At 47.4% G+C, this 17,339-nt stretch overlaps 1 protein-coding gene across 1 annotated transcript in view; it reads right to left on the bottom strand.

Moving 5' to 3' along the window:
- COL27A1 (collagen, type XXVII, alpha 1) overlaps positions 1 to 17,339 on the bottom strand; it is a 164,690-nt gene that overhangs the window by 76,854 nt on the left and 70,497 nt on the right. The window contains exons 14-19 of the mRNA XM_009888040.1: positions 14,046 to 14,090; positions 10,430 to 10,483; positions 9,968 to 10,012; positions 1,287 to 1,340; positions 503 to 556; positions 294 to 347 (exon numbers count right to left, since the gene is read on the bottom strand). Of these exons, the coding sequence (XP_009886342.1) occupies positions 294 to 347; positions 503 to 556; positions 1,287 to 1,340; positions 9,968 to 10,012; positions 10,430 to 10,483; positions 14,046 to 14,090 (306 nt within the window). The remainder of the gene's footprint in view (positions 1 to 293; positions 348 to 502; positions 557 to 1,286; positions 1,341 to 9,967; positions 10,013 to 10,429; positions 10,484 to 14,045; positions 14,091 to 17,339) is intronic.

The following is a 17,339-nucleotide window of genomic DNA, read 5'->3' on the forward strand; positions in this document are numbered from 1 at the left end:
CATATGCCTCCTAATCGAAACCCGATGTGGGCCTGTCTGTGCATGGTTCGAGAGCTCAAAACCTCCAGTGGGAAGAGGAGACAGGCATCTCTAACAGCCTCTCCAGTGCCACAAGGGCGTTGATCAGAGAGCCGATCCTCAGTGGGGCGGCAAGCTGCAGACATCGAATAATTACTGCTGCAGAGGCAAAATGAGACGGGAGAGAAGTGTTATCGTGTGGGTTTGCTGGAGAATGGATGCTGCAGAAGTTACCAAAGAAAGGAAAGACGTGAGAAGGAGGTGGTGGGACATACCTCAGGGCCGGGTGGTCCTGGAAACCCGACTGGACCTTTGTCACCGACTTTTCCCTGAAGAAATCAGAAAAACATGGAGAAAAGTGAGCTGGCTCCTGGCTATTGGCTTTCCCGTTTCGAACAGCACAGCCCTGCCGAGCTGTCCTTCCAGCTGGGCATGGAGCCTTCAGAGAGGGAGACGAAGAAGCAGAGGACACTTGGTTACTTACCAGGGGTCCTGCTTTCCCTCGTGCCCCAGGGACCCCAGGCAAACCCTGGCTGCCCTGAGAGAGAGAGAGACAGATTTTTTCAGAAAACACAATGAAGCACCAAAAAACATGAATCCCCCAGGCTCCAGCTCCAGTTTCTGCAGTGGAGAGAGAAGGAATTTCTAAAGGCTAAACCCAGGCTGCGAGGAGATGGGGCAGTTGCACTACTGTCAGTGAGATGTTTCTGATAAAACCCGGGCTGAATTTAGCCCTGAAGAGCACATGAGCTGTTGCAGTCGGTCATGGCTCAGCGCCATGTAGGCCCCAGTGCAGCGCTAAGTACAGCATTAGTCAGCTGAAGTCAGTATCATATTGTAGTCACAGGGGAGAAGTCATTTGCTTAGAAGTTATGCACGGCGTTAAGTGCTTCGCTGGGTCAGGGTTTAAGTTACTGCACCGAGCAGACAAAACCTCTGAGTCTGCAGCGACCGGACCACACACATTCACACCCATCCCCATCACTCCCATCCCACCGTTTCCAATTTCTGCATGAAGATATGGCCCCGTTTATAGAAAGCCCCCAGTAGAACTGCTTTTATTATGAGTAACAACAAAATCCATATATTGACATGAATTTTAGAAAGGCTCAGCGTACTCCAAATGAGAACAATCTGAGCAGGGGAACCTGACATGGATGGAGCTGGTTCTAGCTTCTCATGGCTTAAGATGAGCTGGGAAAGCTGGTGGTCACACATATTACTATGTAAGGGAAAAAAAAAATGATGGAGAAAAGAAAAACAATTACCTTGTCTCCTTGGAAGCCGATATCTCCTGGAACACCTGCTCCTCCCTGATCACCCTGGATACACATCACCAGAGAGTTAAAATAGGCAACAGCAATGGCCAAAACACCCAGGTAGACACTAGACGGTGCATTGTATAGCAAAAGTCTCATCACTAGCTTCATTCAAAACTGAACGGCTGGCAAACTGTAAATCATATTAAATGTAACAACAAGCCTGAACAAAGTATGTGTTTCCCAACATTGGTTCTAAAGTGAGTAATGAAATTGTAGGAGAGAGAAAAATATGAATTCCCAAGCGTTGTGTTTCCATAGAAGCTGCAAGAAGAGAGACTACGTTCCTCTGGCTAACACAACTGTGAAGGTGGTGAAGTGTTAAAATTCAGCTGAAGTTGAGTTTTGATGAATGGACCTTTTCTCTCATAAGGCTCTATAGAAAAGAAAACTATACCCAGGGTTGCTGTGAGCGTATCCTAGTGCTGGCATCAAAGATCAATCCTCTTCCACAAGAAAACAAGAGTAACTTCTAGTAATGTTTTAGTACCATCTCAGTGCCAATATCTAGGCTGAGATTCTCCAGGAGGGATAGGCTGGTGTTCATTGCGATGCAGTTCCCATCTTTGAGCACACTGTCACTGACAATATTGCCTAACCAAGCTATCCTCCTTTCCCCTCTTGAGACCATCATAAAATTCTGACTCCCTGGGTAGAAAATAAGTATCCCTGAAGGTTTTCTTAGGAGCGGTGGGCTATCTTGCATTGCCTCAGCCCTGCTGTGAGCAGGCTGTTGGACCAGATGACCTCCTGATGTACCTTCCAACCTCATTTATTTGGTGATCTTCTTAAACAAAGGATGAGTCAATGATGGGGCAGAGAAAGGAAAATTCTACTTGGGAATTCAAGAAGGAATGATTATAAAGACTTGGTACACTAACAAGACCCAACAGAAATAACTGTTAGAGGAACTCTGTCCCATGCAATGCAGATGCCTCTAAACTTGGCTTCCTAGTAAGGGAACAAGCCGTACAAGAGCAGAGAGCTATATGTTTAAACATAGTCCACATGGAAGACATATGGACTCCTGCTACAGAGCCAAAATCTACAAAGAGATGACAGAGGAAGTCTACTTCTACTCAAGCAAAAACCACCCACTTGTTATCAGAGAGTTGAAACAATTCTAACTACTTCAGTAACACGCAGGGGATAATGAAATTGTGAATGGTTAAGGCATGAGTTGGGAAAGAATTTTTGGAGGCAACTTTTTCAGAAGAAAAATAATTAAGAACTACGCAGATTCAATGATGGAAGCATTTCACGGATTCATGCTAAATTTGCTTAAATGTTTTGGTAAACGTTCCCAGAACATTTCACTGAACCATCTTCAAAACAAGTCTTTTATATAGCAAAATTGAAATGTTGCTTCTAAAACAAAAAAAGTTAAATTGATTTTACTCATTTGGTTTTTAACCTAAAATATTTTAATTTGACTCAAATAACCAACATTTTGCTTCATCTAAACTATTTTCCATCTATCCCCCCCCCCTTTTTTTTTTTTTGGCAATGCAAGCAAATGGAAACAATCAGCTATTTACACAGCTTCAGTTCGGATGAACCCCAAGTATTAGATACAATAGAGATGGCAAAAAAACTACCATATGACCCAGCTCATCTTCCTGCCATTGCCAGATTTCTCTCAACTTCTTTGAATTTTCTACTTATTTTACCTAGTCCGAGGCTTAAAGTGGCAGGCAACTAATTCTGGCTCCTGCCAGAAGACAGCAGGAAAATGTTTTTCCTTGAAAGTGAGAGGTTTGCTCTGAAAACTCCTTGTCTTTATCACCTATGCTGAGGGTAAACAAACAAACAAAAAATTTTATTAAGCAATTTTTTACCCGGGCAGTATAAGTAGCCATTGAAATACTATTTTGGAAGAAATACTTAGACATTAAGAAATTACTACTGTAAGAAAAGTTTCCTGATCATAGCAAAAGGTAGGAACAAACCTTTATCACTGACCTTTAAGCAAAGTGGGATAGCTAATGCGTGACAGAGAAAACAGTTTTTAAACAACTCCGAGAAATGGGCATTAGAGAGGGTAAGAAGGAAGCAGGAAAGACAACAACATCTCTTTAGCTCGGCTCCATGAAAGAGGTCACATGCTATTGCAATAGCCCAGCAAAATGTCATGGCATGAACGATCCATCTGCTATGGCCATTAGTATCTCAAACCAAAACTGAGGATTAGGGCACCCCCTTTCACCTGCCTTGAGCACAGTAAATCTGGAACTGCGACTCAGAGTGTGTGTCTGCAACGTGAGGAAAAAAAAAAATGAAGAAAAAGGTCAGGAGTGTTTGTTACTAAAAAAAAGAAGTGATGTCGAGATGACAAAAAGGGGCTTCAAGGACTTCGCTTATGAGGAGAGGGAGGAAAGTACAATCTGAAATTACAAACAGGATCTGCCCATGGGATACTGCCGATGTTTCACGTTTCACCTACAAAAAGCAATGCAGCTTCAGAGACCCTGAGGCCCTTCTTAACACAGCACCGCACAGAAAGGGGGTGACGAGGGAAGTGACAGATTTACAAGAGTGAGGTGGGTTTGCTGTCTGTAGAACACAGAGGAGGTCTCTGTACAAAAAACTCAGTTCACTCTCAATTGGACATCTCTTTTTCCAAGACTTTCTGCTTGGCAATATAAGGGGAGCTAACTGCAGAACTACTAGAGGTATTTTACTGAGCCGTGTCCTTCACAAGTTACAGATGTCCTGATTCATAAAACTCCTTTATGTGAACAAGTAGCTAGGATTTCCTCCACTTCCTCCACCTTTCCTCTGTACTCATCACATCACGTGGTCTTCTCAAAACCACTCTTTATTTCAGGGTTATACAGTAATTCCAGTTCTCCCTGTAAGAGCAAATGCAATCCCCTCTGCCTCCTCCCCTGTAAGAGCAGATGCAACTCTCTCTGCCTCCTCCCCTTGCCTCCATGAAAATATATAAATGGAAATAGATGGATGACCCATTTTGTGGGAAAACAGAAGCTGTAAAAAACATTAACTTCTGCGGTACTAAGCTTTTATGGGGGATGCAGAAGGGGTTGGCTAGCTTTGATGTGCTCTGTACTTGCCTGTTTAGATGCTAGATGCAAAGATGTGATTTCTGCAGGAGGAGTTGGATGTTGTCCCTTATTCTACTTCACGCCTGGCCTCCGCCATGTGACGCCTGCATTTGGGATTAATGAGCTGCCCCTTGTAGAATACTGAACAAGGCAACATAGGAAACAAAGTCCAAAAAACAGTGAAAAACACCCTCTCATGGAAGGGGAAAACCCTCTCACTGTTGAGGCAGGTTCCTCCTCCTGTCACGGCAAAGAGGAGCAGTAGGAGCATTTCTGAAAGATGCAGTATTGCAGTGAGGACCTCCTCCCTGGTGGATGGAGGTGGCAGCCTCAGTTACCTGCCTGCTGCCCACACACACACCCGGCCCCCCTGCCACCACGCTTAGGTCTTATCGGCATCTGATCTGACTGCTGTTGAACGAAGGGAGCTTTCCTCAGCTACAGAAACCTGCACAAGGCCACTCACGTGGACCACGACCAAGAAAGATGGGTTTAACAGGAGATTGCAGACATCTAATTAAATGTTCATCAACTGTCCTGGTTTGAGGACAGAGCCTCAGAAAGGCACTAAGAACTGCAGCCTGGAGCGGGCAGGGCCGGCCAGGCGTGAGCGGTATGGGATGTGCTCCAGGGACACCGTGACACCAGCACCTATGGCTGCTGCTCTGGGGTCCCAGGGGAGTAACGCAGGGCACAGCGCTGGCAACTCCACAGGGATGTGCAGAAGAGGACAAGTTCTGCAGAACTATGACCGGAGGAAAAAGACCATCCCTTGACAGGGAGGATGTGGGGTACTCTTGAAAATCCCTATTCCCCCTCAAACCTGGGCTAGTCCGTGAGTGGCAGCAGATGGAAGGTGTGAGCCCCCAAGGCTGCTCTCATTTGCTGTGAATTACTAATTACAAAAGGTTACTGATTACTGTCAGCATGGACCAATGAGGTTTGCCGCTCTCCGCCCCTGCTGACCCAGCATTTCAGATGCTGCCAAATGTCTAGGGCTTTTCTATTTTATCTTTTTTTTTTTTAAAGATGAAGTTTAACTCTATGTTTACCACCAGCTTTCTGAAAACCATGGTGGAGGAGAAGAGGGGAAGAGCCAGTACAGATATCCCCCTCCCTTCTGGCCATGTAATGGGAGACTTCTGCACTTCTCCTGCAATAATCCCCCACTTCCCTTTGGGAAAAGCCTCTGTTTCTAAATGGGTTTATTAGAAACTGCTTTCCAGAGAATCCACCTGACATCTTCATACAAGATTCAGCCTTCAGTAGACTGGTACTCTCTGGTGTAAGGTGTTGATTTGCTATTGGAATGGACATGTTTAGCGAGGCTGACAGTTACTGTTGGCTGATCCTGGGCATCGTCTGCACTTGCTGCTACCTGGATTCATCAATCTTGCACATTCAACACACTTAGCACATGGCTCAGGTCTCTCAGAGACGGACCACCATTTGAGGTGCCCACTTACAGTCTCAGGAAAGATGCCTGGACAGTCGGCAGATGGTAGCTGAACCCCTATGGAAAATCGTGTGTCTTCAACTGATTTCTGAACCCTGTTCACAAGCTGGGGTGTAGATGGGACTCCTGGACTCTAACACAGCTTTCTGCTGCATGGGCTGTGTGTCAGCTCTGCACGCCGGCTCCTTCTCCTGCAGCGTTTTCAGTGAACTCACTGCAGGAAAGCAGCACCAGCTTGCAAGCCTAAAATAATTTGCTCTTCAAAGGGAACTCAGGGACCTCATGCTCATAGAGTGGTACAGTGGGATGGGTGTGCTAGAGGCTCACCAACGTGCAGGGAAAAGGCTGGACTGCCAACTAGTTAGCTAAGCTCAGCCTTGTAATTGCATCTTCAACATCCAGCAGAGAGGGGAACTCTGTGACTTGGGAGGTGACCAAGCTATGAATAAGGATCTCTGCAGAGGCAAATTGCATATAACCGCCGTCTGGAAATGTTTCAAGAATGGCAAGAAGCAAACTTTCAGACCAATAGACATAGAGAATAAATACAAGACTCAGGGAGGTTGCTTAAGTTTCTGCTCATAGCAGTAAGACAGTTTTGTCTGAAGACGATGATGGAAGGCTATAATGAAGTCAGAATCTAATGGACAGAAAAAGAATAGTAAGCAACCAGAGAAAGCCTTTAAATAAATGTCACAGCCTAAAAATAGCAATAACAGCAGGAACGAAGTGACACAACTGGTGAGAGATTACAGAAGGGAGCCTCCAACACAAGTCAATCCCTCTGCTCTAGGCAGGGTCCTTCCTGGGACCCAAGCCCAACCAGGCACTAAGTGAACACAGAGATCCTGCCTCTACCTTCCCATATGTGGGACTTCCTTAAGTCAGATATTTCTAAGACCAGCTTCAATTAAAAAGCACGTGGCAAAAACAAGGGGGGGAAAGAAAGATTTATGATGTAGCTTCTTAATAAAGGCTGAGATAGAAAAGATTTTCATTGAAATGAGGCAGGCAGCAAATGGAAAGATGATCCTGCCAAGGAGAGGGTCCAAGAGGGCAGGGTATACTTCCCACCTCTAGCAACCTCCTCCTCAGTCACTTCTGTGACTCAGAAGCCCTCAACAAGACTACAACATGAAGGGCATAAATGTCAATTCCTTCTACCGCATGTGCATTTAGACCACAACCTCTTTGAAGGAAGAGTTTTTCCCTTGCTACAAACTGAGCAAAAACAGCAAGACCAGATATCATTTACATTTCTTAGTGGTACCAGAATATAAACAATTAAAACACAAATGTAAACAAGCTGTAAGAAGGGATGAGTGGTTTTGCTCATGATGCCCAAATTGAAGTGAGAGAAAATATAAAGGTTTAAAGGTCCCATTCACTAAAGAAACATGGGAGTGAGTAGATGAATGCATCAGCCTTTTGATCAGTTGGAGAAGGGATGCATTATAAATGGGGCCAACTAGCTGAACAGCAAGACCAACAAATCAGAAAGCCAAATAACTGAAAAAACCACAAAGCTATTTCAGGCCAAATCCTCCCCCAAATGTAAGGAGAGCTGATGAACTTTGTTTATACTCATGCAAACAAGTGCAGCAAACTCGGGTGCTTTGGCTAAAAACTGCAATGCCAGAGCTGTGTGCCTTCACCTGAGCAGACAAGACTTGGGGCCATCAATGCCTAAGCAGGTCTGATGTTCACAGAATTCACAGAATGGTTAGGGTTGGAAGGGACCTTTGGAGATCATCTAGTCCAACCCTCCTGCCAGAGCAGGGTTACCTACAGCACGTTGCACAGGACAGCGTCCAGGCGGGTTTTGAATGTCTCCAGAGTGGGAGACTCCACCCCCTCTCTGGGCAGCCTGTTCCAGTGCTCCACTACCCTCAAAGTAAAGAAGTTCCTTCTCATGTTAAGATGGAACTTCCTATGTTCAAGTTTATGCCCATTACCCCTCGTCCTATCACTGGGCACCACTGAAAAAAGACTGCTCCCATCCCCCTGGCATCCTCCCATTAAGTATTTGTATGTATTAATAAGATCCCCCCTCAATCTTCTTTTCTCTAGACTAAAGAGACCCAAGTCCCTCAGCCTTTCCTCATAAGAAAGGTGCTCCAGTCCCCTAATCATCTTCGTTGCCCTTTGCTGGACCCTCTCCAGCAGTTCCCTGTCTTTCTTGAACTGGGGAGCCCAGAACTGGACACAGTACTCCAGATGCGGTCTCACCAGGGCAGAGCAGAGGGGGAGGATGACCTCCTTCCACCTGCTGGCCACACTCTGCTTGATGCACCCCAGGATGCCATTCGCCTTCTTGGCCGCCAGGGCACATTGCTGGCTCATGGTCATCCTGTTGTCCACAAGGCAGAGCTGTGCCCCTTCCCCAGAGCTGCTCTCCAGGAGGTCAGCCACCACCCTGTCAGGGTGCATGTTCCTTTACCTTGTATTTCCCAGCCCTTTGGCTGCTGGAAAGGACGCCCACATGCTGTTTGGAAAGCTCTCTCTGGCTCTGAAATCATCACTGGTCTGATCTGAGTGTTTGATGGCACCCAGGATATTAGAACTAAAGCCAACTCATTAGGGACAGAGGAGCCTTGAGCAGGAGAGGTGGTTTGTCAGTCTTGGATTAGGAAAGGGATGTAATGAAAACCAGGAAGGAAGTCTGTCCTGTCCAAGGAAAATGCAGTGGGACAGATAGTGAGGGAGGGAAGGAAAAGGTTTTCTGCACCTTAAGAGAGAGGCTGCAAGACTGAGCATGGGATTATTGGGGGAGAATGGATAATTCTGCAGTTGGGAGTATTGTGAGGATAACTCTTGGGAGAGCTGCAAACCATTTGGTTACTGTGATAGCAGTGGCTGGGGAAATACTGGGGATAAAGAGAGAAGTCTGTGTAAAGGGATGGAGACTGTAAAGTCCAGGAAGGTTAAGTTTGTTAAACAATGATTTAAATGTTGGCGATTCTTAAGATATTCAACCATTTCTTCCAAGGAGCAAACAGAAGAGTCTGTGGGCTCTGGGACTTGGTGTTGAGTCAAGAAACCAGCTACAATTTCTTAAGCTTGTCTGGAATACAAAGTCCTTCTCTTGCCCTGTCCTTCCTCTTTACAAAAATGAGAATGCGGTACAGGGGAGAAATGGAAACTGCAGACACAGGAGCCCTGGCAAAGAGCTGCTATAATATAAGGAGAGTGGAATCAACTGGCTTGACACTACTTCCCCATGTGCAGTTTTGGACTGCTAAATCATTCTCTAAAAGCAAACATCTAGCAAGAGAATAAAGGATCAGACAGGAGGAGGAGAATACATTTAATGGTCATTTTCCATTGCCCTCCTGAGCAATCAGAGCCAACAATAAATGATTGCACCTCCCACTCTTTCAGACTACATAAATCCTACAGTCAAATATCTGTGGGAGGATGGTTCTCATGACAGTGAGACATTTACACACACAGCTTCATGCCGATTTAGCTCAAGCTGTGTGTTTTTGTGCCACCAGCACTAAATCATTGTAATCAATGCCCCTTTCCTTTTTTCTTTTTCTGAAGTGATTTATATCAGTTTGGCATAAGGCAATTTCCTCTCGGCAGGAAGCTGAACGGAGGTGAGCCTCTCCGAACAGCAGCAGAGGTACCAAACACAGAGCAGTTTTTCCTGGGGATCCAGCTGCTTTGCTTAATCCAGTGAGCTGCGCTGCTTTGTCACATCATGTGTTTTCCCCAAATGCATTAATGCAAACCCACTGTCAGTGTTCGATCTTCATCCTCCTCCCCATCCCATCACATAACCAATATAAAAACATAAAAGCCCAGTGAAACACCAGATAATCTTACAGTTACTGTCATCATCAGTGGGCTACAGAAGCTCCAAAGAGGATCTGAGCATAACTGATCTATACTAGAACTCCATGGAAAAGGGGATGGGGCATATATCATGAAAGAAAGAAAAATCAAACTGGAGTGTCAAGAGAGGAGGGAGGGTGAAAGGATGGGAGCAAAGAGACAGCCAGAGTGGAACCAGTATGATGGTGCTGAAAAAGAAAGAGAAGCTAGAAAGGGGTTTTTACATGCAAAATTAAAACACAGTGCAATTAAGGGAGTATTCAGATCACCTTATCACCTTTCAGTCCATGTTCTCCAGGGTTTCCCATCAGCCCCTGAAACAAAAGAAAGTTCAGAGTGAGACTGAGCCACTGTGAAGACTTGCTCAGGTCTATGACATTGATGTCCCTGATGGGGCTGGTAGCTCAGAACCACAGCATTGGCCCGGCACAGCCCCAGGGCCAAATTCCAGGCTGCTCCCAAAGTGTGCTCCATCATTCATTCTTTAAACACCCTCCATGGGCAGGAAGTGTCCAGCGAAAACGCCCCTGGGATTCTCCACTGACTTACACCTACTGCAGACCACCAGTGGGATGTTGTGTTCAGCAGTCCTGTGCCCGGGTCAATGGACAAGCATTACTGCTGCCCAACCTTTCTCTCAGGATGGTCACCATTACGCGAGGGAGGAACAGAAGAATCTTCAGCCCTGCCGTGGAGGAACAAGAGCTCGCACAACTCAGTTATTCTCTCACCTTTAAGCCTTTTGGTCCTGGATAGCCTATCGGTCCAACAGAGCCCATGTCACCCTAGTAAGAGAAAGAAAATTACCAAAGTCATTAGGTGCAAAACCAACAGACAGCTGTTACGTGCTGTGAAATTCCTCTCCTATCTGGTCTCTCGGTATGCCTGAGGAATCGCACCACTGACTTCAGCAGAAGCAGCATCCTGGCACGACCCAACAGACTGTAAATGTGTAGAGCTCCTCTAAGTAAAAGCAGTACAGGGTGTTCGCCTCTCAGACACGTGAGGGAAGAAGAACAGCTCCTATTCACATCTTGCTCTCGCCACAAAGAAGAGACCCTAAAGCACACTGACACTAACCACCGGAGATGCAAGCTGTGCCCCACGATCAGCCCCCCTGGCCCCACCGTGCTGCTGCGCCTGTGCGTGGCCACGGCCCTTGGGCAGAGTGTGCTGGATGCCAGGATAACACATGAGCATCCTGCTCCTGTGCCACAGGAGATATGGGTGTCGGGGAGCGTGGTCAGACTCCAAAACCAGGAGCCTGGGTTCCTGGATTCACTTAAAAATTACATAAGGAATTCAAGATAGTAAATTAATGGCAAAATAATGGAAAATTATTTAAGAAACCACCTGGAAGTCTGAAACTGTGGTAGGATCTAACAAATTTTTTTTGGTATGTTCATCCTAACTTTTGAATGCATTAATTTCCCTCTTCCACTATTAGAAAAATTAAAACATCAAGCTGATTTAAGACAATCCTGGCATGTATTTATTCTTGGTGAAGTTACTCATGTTCTCAGAAAGAATCCACCACAGTGTTCCTGAGTCTGAAGGTGTGTTAAAAAGGACACAGACCCAAACAGCCAAAAGGCAACAGTCAAGAAGTTTGGGTCACTACCAAGCTCTGATACGTAAAAGTGATATGGGGAGGAGAGAGGAGAAACAGGAGGCGAGGACAGAGATGTCTCATCAGCGCGGCCGTGCTGCTGCAGCGAGAAGTCAGCATGGCATCATGTACTGGGACTCGTAGGAGAAACTGCAGCACAGGAGGACACTGGAGGTCTCGGTTGCTGTGTGTACCTGCGTGTGCACGTATAAAAGAAAGCCTTCAGCGGGCGGCATTTAAACAGGCTTTGACTGCTTTCTGCCCATGAAGGGAGTCAGTGATACGGCGCACCAGCCTTGCCTGCAGTGTGTAAATAAACAGGGCAGGCTCTGCTGAAGGAGCGCTTCTCTGGTCGGCAGTCTCGGGCTCGCAGCCACGCTGGGAGCGCTGGGCTGCAGCCGCCTGAACAGATGCCCTTTTCATACCTCCCAGCATAAAGGCTTCTTGTGGAAACGCGTTTACTTAAAGCTTTGCCCACGCAGTTAATTAGGAGAGCAAGAGGCTTTAGTTACATCTAATTCTGCTCTTCAGCCTCTCTTTAACAGCGAACCCAAACACCTGCAGGGTGCGTGGAGGGAGCCAGGAACCCGGCCGGTCCCCGGGGGTGGATGTAGCTGGGAAGGAAGGAAGCGACTGAGCGGGGGCCAGCCTGGAGCAAACACCCAGCCGCCTTCTCCATGGCCTGCAGTGGGAGCCCCGTGCTGCAGACCCCAGGGAAGGAGGCTGATGCTGTCCCACGGAGAGGAGAATGCAAGATAGACATGTCCCCTTCTCCCCAGGAGGATGGAGATCTTAGATCAATCCCACTAAAGATGCTTCAGCATCCCGAATTCGGGAGTTGCATATTACCCTGGGACACAAGATCTGCCTCAGCTTGACCTGAATCTCTGCTTGAAATTTTAACTGCTCAGAGTGGTGCCAACAGACTAACTGGGAAAGACAGCAGCTGATTGCTACTGCTGCAGCAAGTGATTCCTGAAAAAACAGCCTTGCAAAGGAAAGACTTTCTGCCTTAAAAGTACAGTGAGGCAGAAGCTCACAACAGGAACGATGATTCTTTCATCTGGATGAGAAGGGAGAAGAAATATTTAAAGTTTAAGACAGAGCAGGCTTAGCAGCAAAAGGAGAACTGCTGGTTTTGCCCTTTTCCAGCAAAAACGTTAGAATTTGAGGTGTCTGTAGAGACTGACATAATGAGCGACATCAAGACAGATGTGACAGACTCCAGACACCTGGTGACGGAGCTGAACCCTGCACTGCTTGACCTTGGGGCCAGTCAGAAGTTGTACCTCACACAGAGTTTGGTGCCATTTGGGTAACTGCAGCCAACGTGGGACAAAACCACCATGATCACAAAGCAGGTTAGAAACCACACACTGGCTGTCCTCATTTCAGATCAGCTCCAGGAAAAACCTGTCCTTCCTGGCCCCTGCGATCTATCCCAAGCATGTACCAGCATGGCACTGGCTGAGCCAACTGGGAGGGGAAGACAGGCTGCCCCTCGACTCCGTCACCTCTCAAATCACATTTACCTTGTCTGACCTTTCACCTTCCAACAACCAAATATCTGTGAGATAACAGCAACCAGGTTAAGACAAATCTTTCCAAAAGCTAGGATAAATATGATCCAATTTGGACAGTACCTTCAACTGTATTCTTTTAAATAGCAGTCTTCCCCTTACAGCTCTTTGCCAGGAGCACATCCTTTCAGCTGCTACGGCTAAAGCAGATACTTTCATCTCCACTAACAAGGGGAAACACAGACCTAATCCCTGCTTCCATGAAAAACTTTCTGAAGCCTTAATCCACCTTTGCCCCAATCCCCCATCTGCAAGATGGGTACACTTGTTTCACCATATTCTCTGCTTTTCCCCCATGGAGTCTAAGACTCCTGGGGCTGGTGCTCTATGTTTGCGCAACGTTCAGGACAATTGAGGCCTTAATCTCATGCACACCTCTATATTTAAGCTATGGAAAAGCAAAAGGGGAAGGTTTTTAACCATTCATTGCAAGTCAAGTTTTCATGGATTATCATAACTGAGGAGGAATAATTTTGAAAGAATGCTGTAGGACTAACAGAGCCTACCACTTCTTGTGCGTGGAAGGAAATAAGTCGAAAGAAGTACTGAGACCTAAAAATAAACCATAATATGTTCAACTGGGCATTCACTAACCCCCAGCACAGCTGCCAGAGGATGAGTTGCCACCCATCCTTACAGCCATCTATCTCCTGCTGGGGAAGAGTGTAATGAAGGGTGGAATTTGGCTGTGTATGTAATTACCTGGATTAGTGCTGGGACAATGAGAGTGCACATAAAATTTCGGTATAGGCAGAGGACAGACGGTTCCTGCCCATGGTCTCTCCAGTGAGCGAGAACTGTGCGTCCTTAGGCTACTGCTTAGAGGGACTTGCTTTTTGAAAGATCTCGGTGCGGAATGAATATTGCATCTCTGAAGAAATACCCTGGTAGATGTAACCAAAAGGGCGAGCTATCTCGGAATCAGGGCACTAACAGCAAACCTTTAATCTGTTCCCTTTTGCTTAGACAGGTTTTGCTCTCCTCCACCTCCCAGTCCACCAGGCAACCTCCTCTCTCCCCAGACATCACGCCTCCCCCATACAAACAGTGGTGTTCTTCACCCCCCTGCCACAGGAAGAAGGAAATCTGTGTGCAGTTATGCAGCCTGAAAGGGTTAAAGCCCCGAGAAGCCAGATCTCCATTTGTTTTTGTACTTACAATGAGTCCAAGGACTCCAGGAGGACCTGGGGCTCCCAATTCTCCCTAAAAGGAAAGACAAACCGACATGGTTACGGACACTTTGTAGACAAACAGAGGCTGAAAGGCAGCTCAGTGTTTCAAGAGCTTGAGGGAAGAGAAGGGAAAAGACCGTCCCTCCCCCTTCCGTCCCCGCCACAGCCCCTTCCCCAGCCAGAGTGATGGAGAGCTTCCATCTTAGCCAGCGCGCTCCAGAGCGCAGCCTCTCCAGACACAGGGCTGCTTGTTATCCTGCAGTTCTTCGCAGGGCTGACTTCCCCTCCCAGGAGCAGGCTGGATAAAAGCAGCATTTCACCACGCAGGCAGGGCAGCGGGTGGGAGCCTGCCCCAGGTGGGATGAAGGCATGGGCAGGGAGAGGGACCGGGGCAGGGAGAGGGACCGGGGACAGCAAAGCCAAGGTGGGAAGGAGAGGCAAGCTGCTACTTAGCATTGGGAAAGGTGAGTTGTTTTGGGAAGCGGTTAAGAAACAGGAAAACTCATGAGAAAAGGAGGATTTGGATGAAAATCAAACTGGGTGGTTTGGGGAGAGGGTGTGCTGGCTGCTGGTGTGGGCTGATGGGGCTCTGGGAGTGTGTTTGGCGCATGGGGTGCTCTGAGGCTGCTCCTCCTGTGTCTAAGAGCTGGTTTAAGGTGGGGAACCAGCAGTGCCCTTTTTGCTCTGCTTCATCCACCTGGGCTCCCGCCTAGACCATCAACTAGCCACTTCTTTAATTTTTAGAGAATGGCCCTGGCCTTTGGGCTGCAGCTTGTCTGCAGGGAGGTGGCTCAGCACCTCTGTCCCTGGAGCAGGGAGCTCTGCAGGGAGCCCAGCACTTGCTTGGAGGATGAGTCACTTTTAATCTCACTGCAGAGCACTGGAGATGGACTGCAGAGATTTCATCCTGGGCTCTGTGCCCATTTGCCATCTCTTACAGACTGCTCCCATTGCAGGGCATTTTTGCAAAGCGACAGCTCCTCTGCGAGGCTTTGGTGAGGGACAGTGCTGTCTGGGTTTGCGGGGCTGGTTTGAATTCTCAGCTTCGCCACACACTCCCTCTGTGCCAGATTTCCAAAGATGCGCGGGTGCCAGGAGTGCCGGCAGGTGCCTGGTGGAATTTCCAGGTGAAGTGCAGCAGAGAAGCCATGTCAGATCCACACAAATCACCTACCTAGGTCCTCGAGTACTTTAGCGATCCCTACGTGATGCTCAGCCCATCCCCACGTCTCCCCTCAATGGATCACCCGCTCCCTTGTCGCATCAACAGTGGGTTGCTTTTTAGGGCAAGGACTTGCTCTTACACACCTCCATCTCCAACAGGGCCTCTCAAAACAAGTGCACTGGAAATACTAAACTTCCCGTTGGCTCAGACAACCCTACCCCTGCTCTGGATCACGCTGGCTACTTTCTTTGACAGACCAGCTCAGTTTATGGTGCACATCTGGTGGAGTCCCCTTCAGTGCAATAAAGCTCCCCTTTTATGGAAAGATTTGCCTAGTGCAAGAATGAAAGAGAAGGGGACGCAATGTGACTAAACGTGCTCAGCCTCCTTGGGTAAAGGGTTACGTGTGTTTATTTTATGGGAAGTGGAGTAAAGGACTATTGGGCAAGCACACACAAAAAGCGTTTCATAATCTCAACCAGCCTAAAATTGCTTTTTTATGGCCAGTTCCTTTCCTGCATACTTGGGACATCTGTGGAGCAATTGTTCCTCACGGGTGGGATTTCTGTGTCCTCAGAGCTACTGTAATAAGGTCGGCTTCAAGCTTTTAGTCGAGGCCTGGCGTTATTAGGTTCAGCAAGAAGAGGGAATATCCCCAGGAATGCTGAGCACAGGAGCTGCACGGTGGCCTGGTTTTCCCAGTAAGCTGGGAAAGGCTCCGAGGGTGGCTGGGATGAAGACTGGATGGATGGTCGGCTCTTGGTCCCACCAGTTGCAGGAGGGACTGCCTAGATTTCTGAGTTATGTCATGCGGGTATTCCTCAAGAGAAAAGGTAAACGTGGAAATGCACCGCCTCACGTCTAACACAAGAGGATTTCCTCTTGGAAGAGGAGGGGGTGGATTCCCCTGGGAGAGGTGGACAGGACTCGTTGTTGATTTGAGCCATTCCCTGGCCTGGGAAATGAAGGATTTACAGGTGCTCTTTCCTGGCTATCAGTAAGGCTGGTCCCTGACCTGCGAGGGAAATTGGGCTCCTCTTTTCAGTGAGTGAACTGGGCGCTGGGACAAAAGACAAGAAGATGAATCAACAGTCCTTTCCCACGTCTAATTCCTGTGATTAAGAGACTAATTGGAGTGGCTAAAGCGCTCCGGGAACGGGAATCTGGAATGTGATGGCTCAACAGTTCTCAGCGAGTTGGTAGGAGAGAAAAACGCCCCTGCGGTTGGAAGAGTCTTTGCTCTGTCTGGAGGGGACGGAAAGATCAGAGACTGTCGGCTTCAGCCGTCCCCATGCGACGGCAGAGGCGGCAGCAGCGTAAGTGCTCAGTGGATCAAACCGGGGATGGGGCAGTTCAGGACCCGTGGCAGCCTGCCCGCCTGCCGACAATTTAGCTGCATACTCCACCTAGCAAACTCGGCATATTTGTGTGTTCCACAAACAGACTTTCTGGCATTTTTCTGCGTCTGTGACTCCACTTGTGACCCTGTGAACCTCCCTTTAAGGCAGCCGAAACAGTCTGTTTTCATTCTACAATCTCCAAGGCACATTAATATTTAAAAGCCGTTGATAAGATGAAAGAAGAGCAATCCTTCTGGATGAACTAACGGAAGGGACATTTGCTTCTCTCTGATGCTCTGGGAACTGGCATTCAGCTATCATTGAGCACATCTTCTGAATGGAGCTTAGACAACTCAGAAATTCAAAAGAAAACAAAACAAGTTATTTAGAAAAAAAAAAAAAAGTCTTTCTGACCTCCAGGATTCCTGCTCTTCCTGGTGGGCTGGCTGGAAATAGCAATACAATCTAGAAAGTCTTCTACTTTGGGACCACTGATTCCACTCTGACCCATGGCTTAAGTTGACTGAAGGATGGGAAAAGTCCAGCAGAAGTATTCCTTGGGAATCTAATTCTTTCAGTTCACTGCATTTGTGACTCTTGTGTTGTATTCCCACAAAGGCTGGAGTGTAGCTCAGCTTGGCTCGCTTGTTAGAGCTGCTTGTGAAAATAACTTTTATGCTGCATATATGACGAATGGGAACTTGAAGACTCATGCCGGGTGGGTTACTTTACACAAACCATTCCAGTAAATACCAAGAGCAGCACTGAGATTCTG

Source organism: Charadrius vociferus, unplaced genomic scaffold (genome assembly GCF_000708025.1).
Source record: "Charadrius vociferus isolate BGI_N301 unplaced genomic scaffold, ASM70802v2 scaffold56, whole genome shotgun sequence".
Taxonomy (NCBI): Eukaryota; Metazoa; Chordata; class Aves; order Charadriiformes; family Charadriidae; genus Charadrius; species Charadrius vociferus.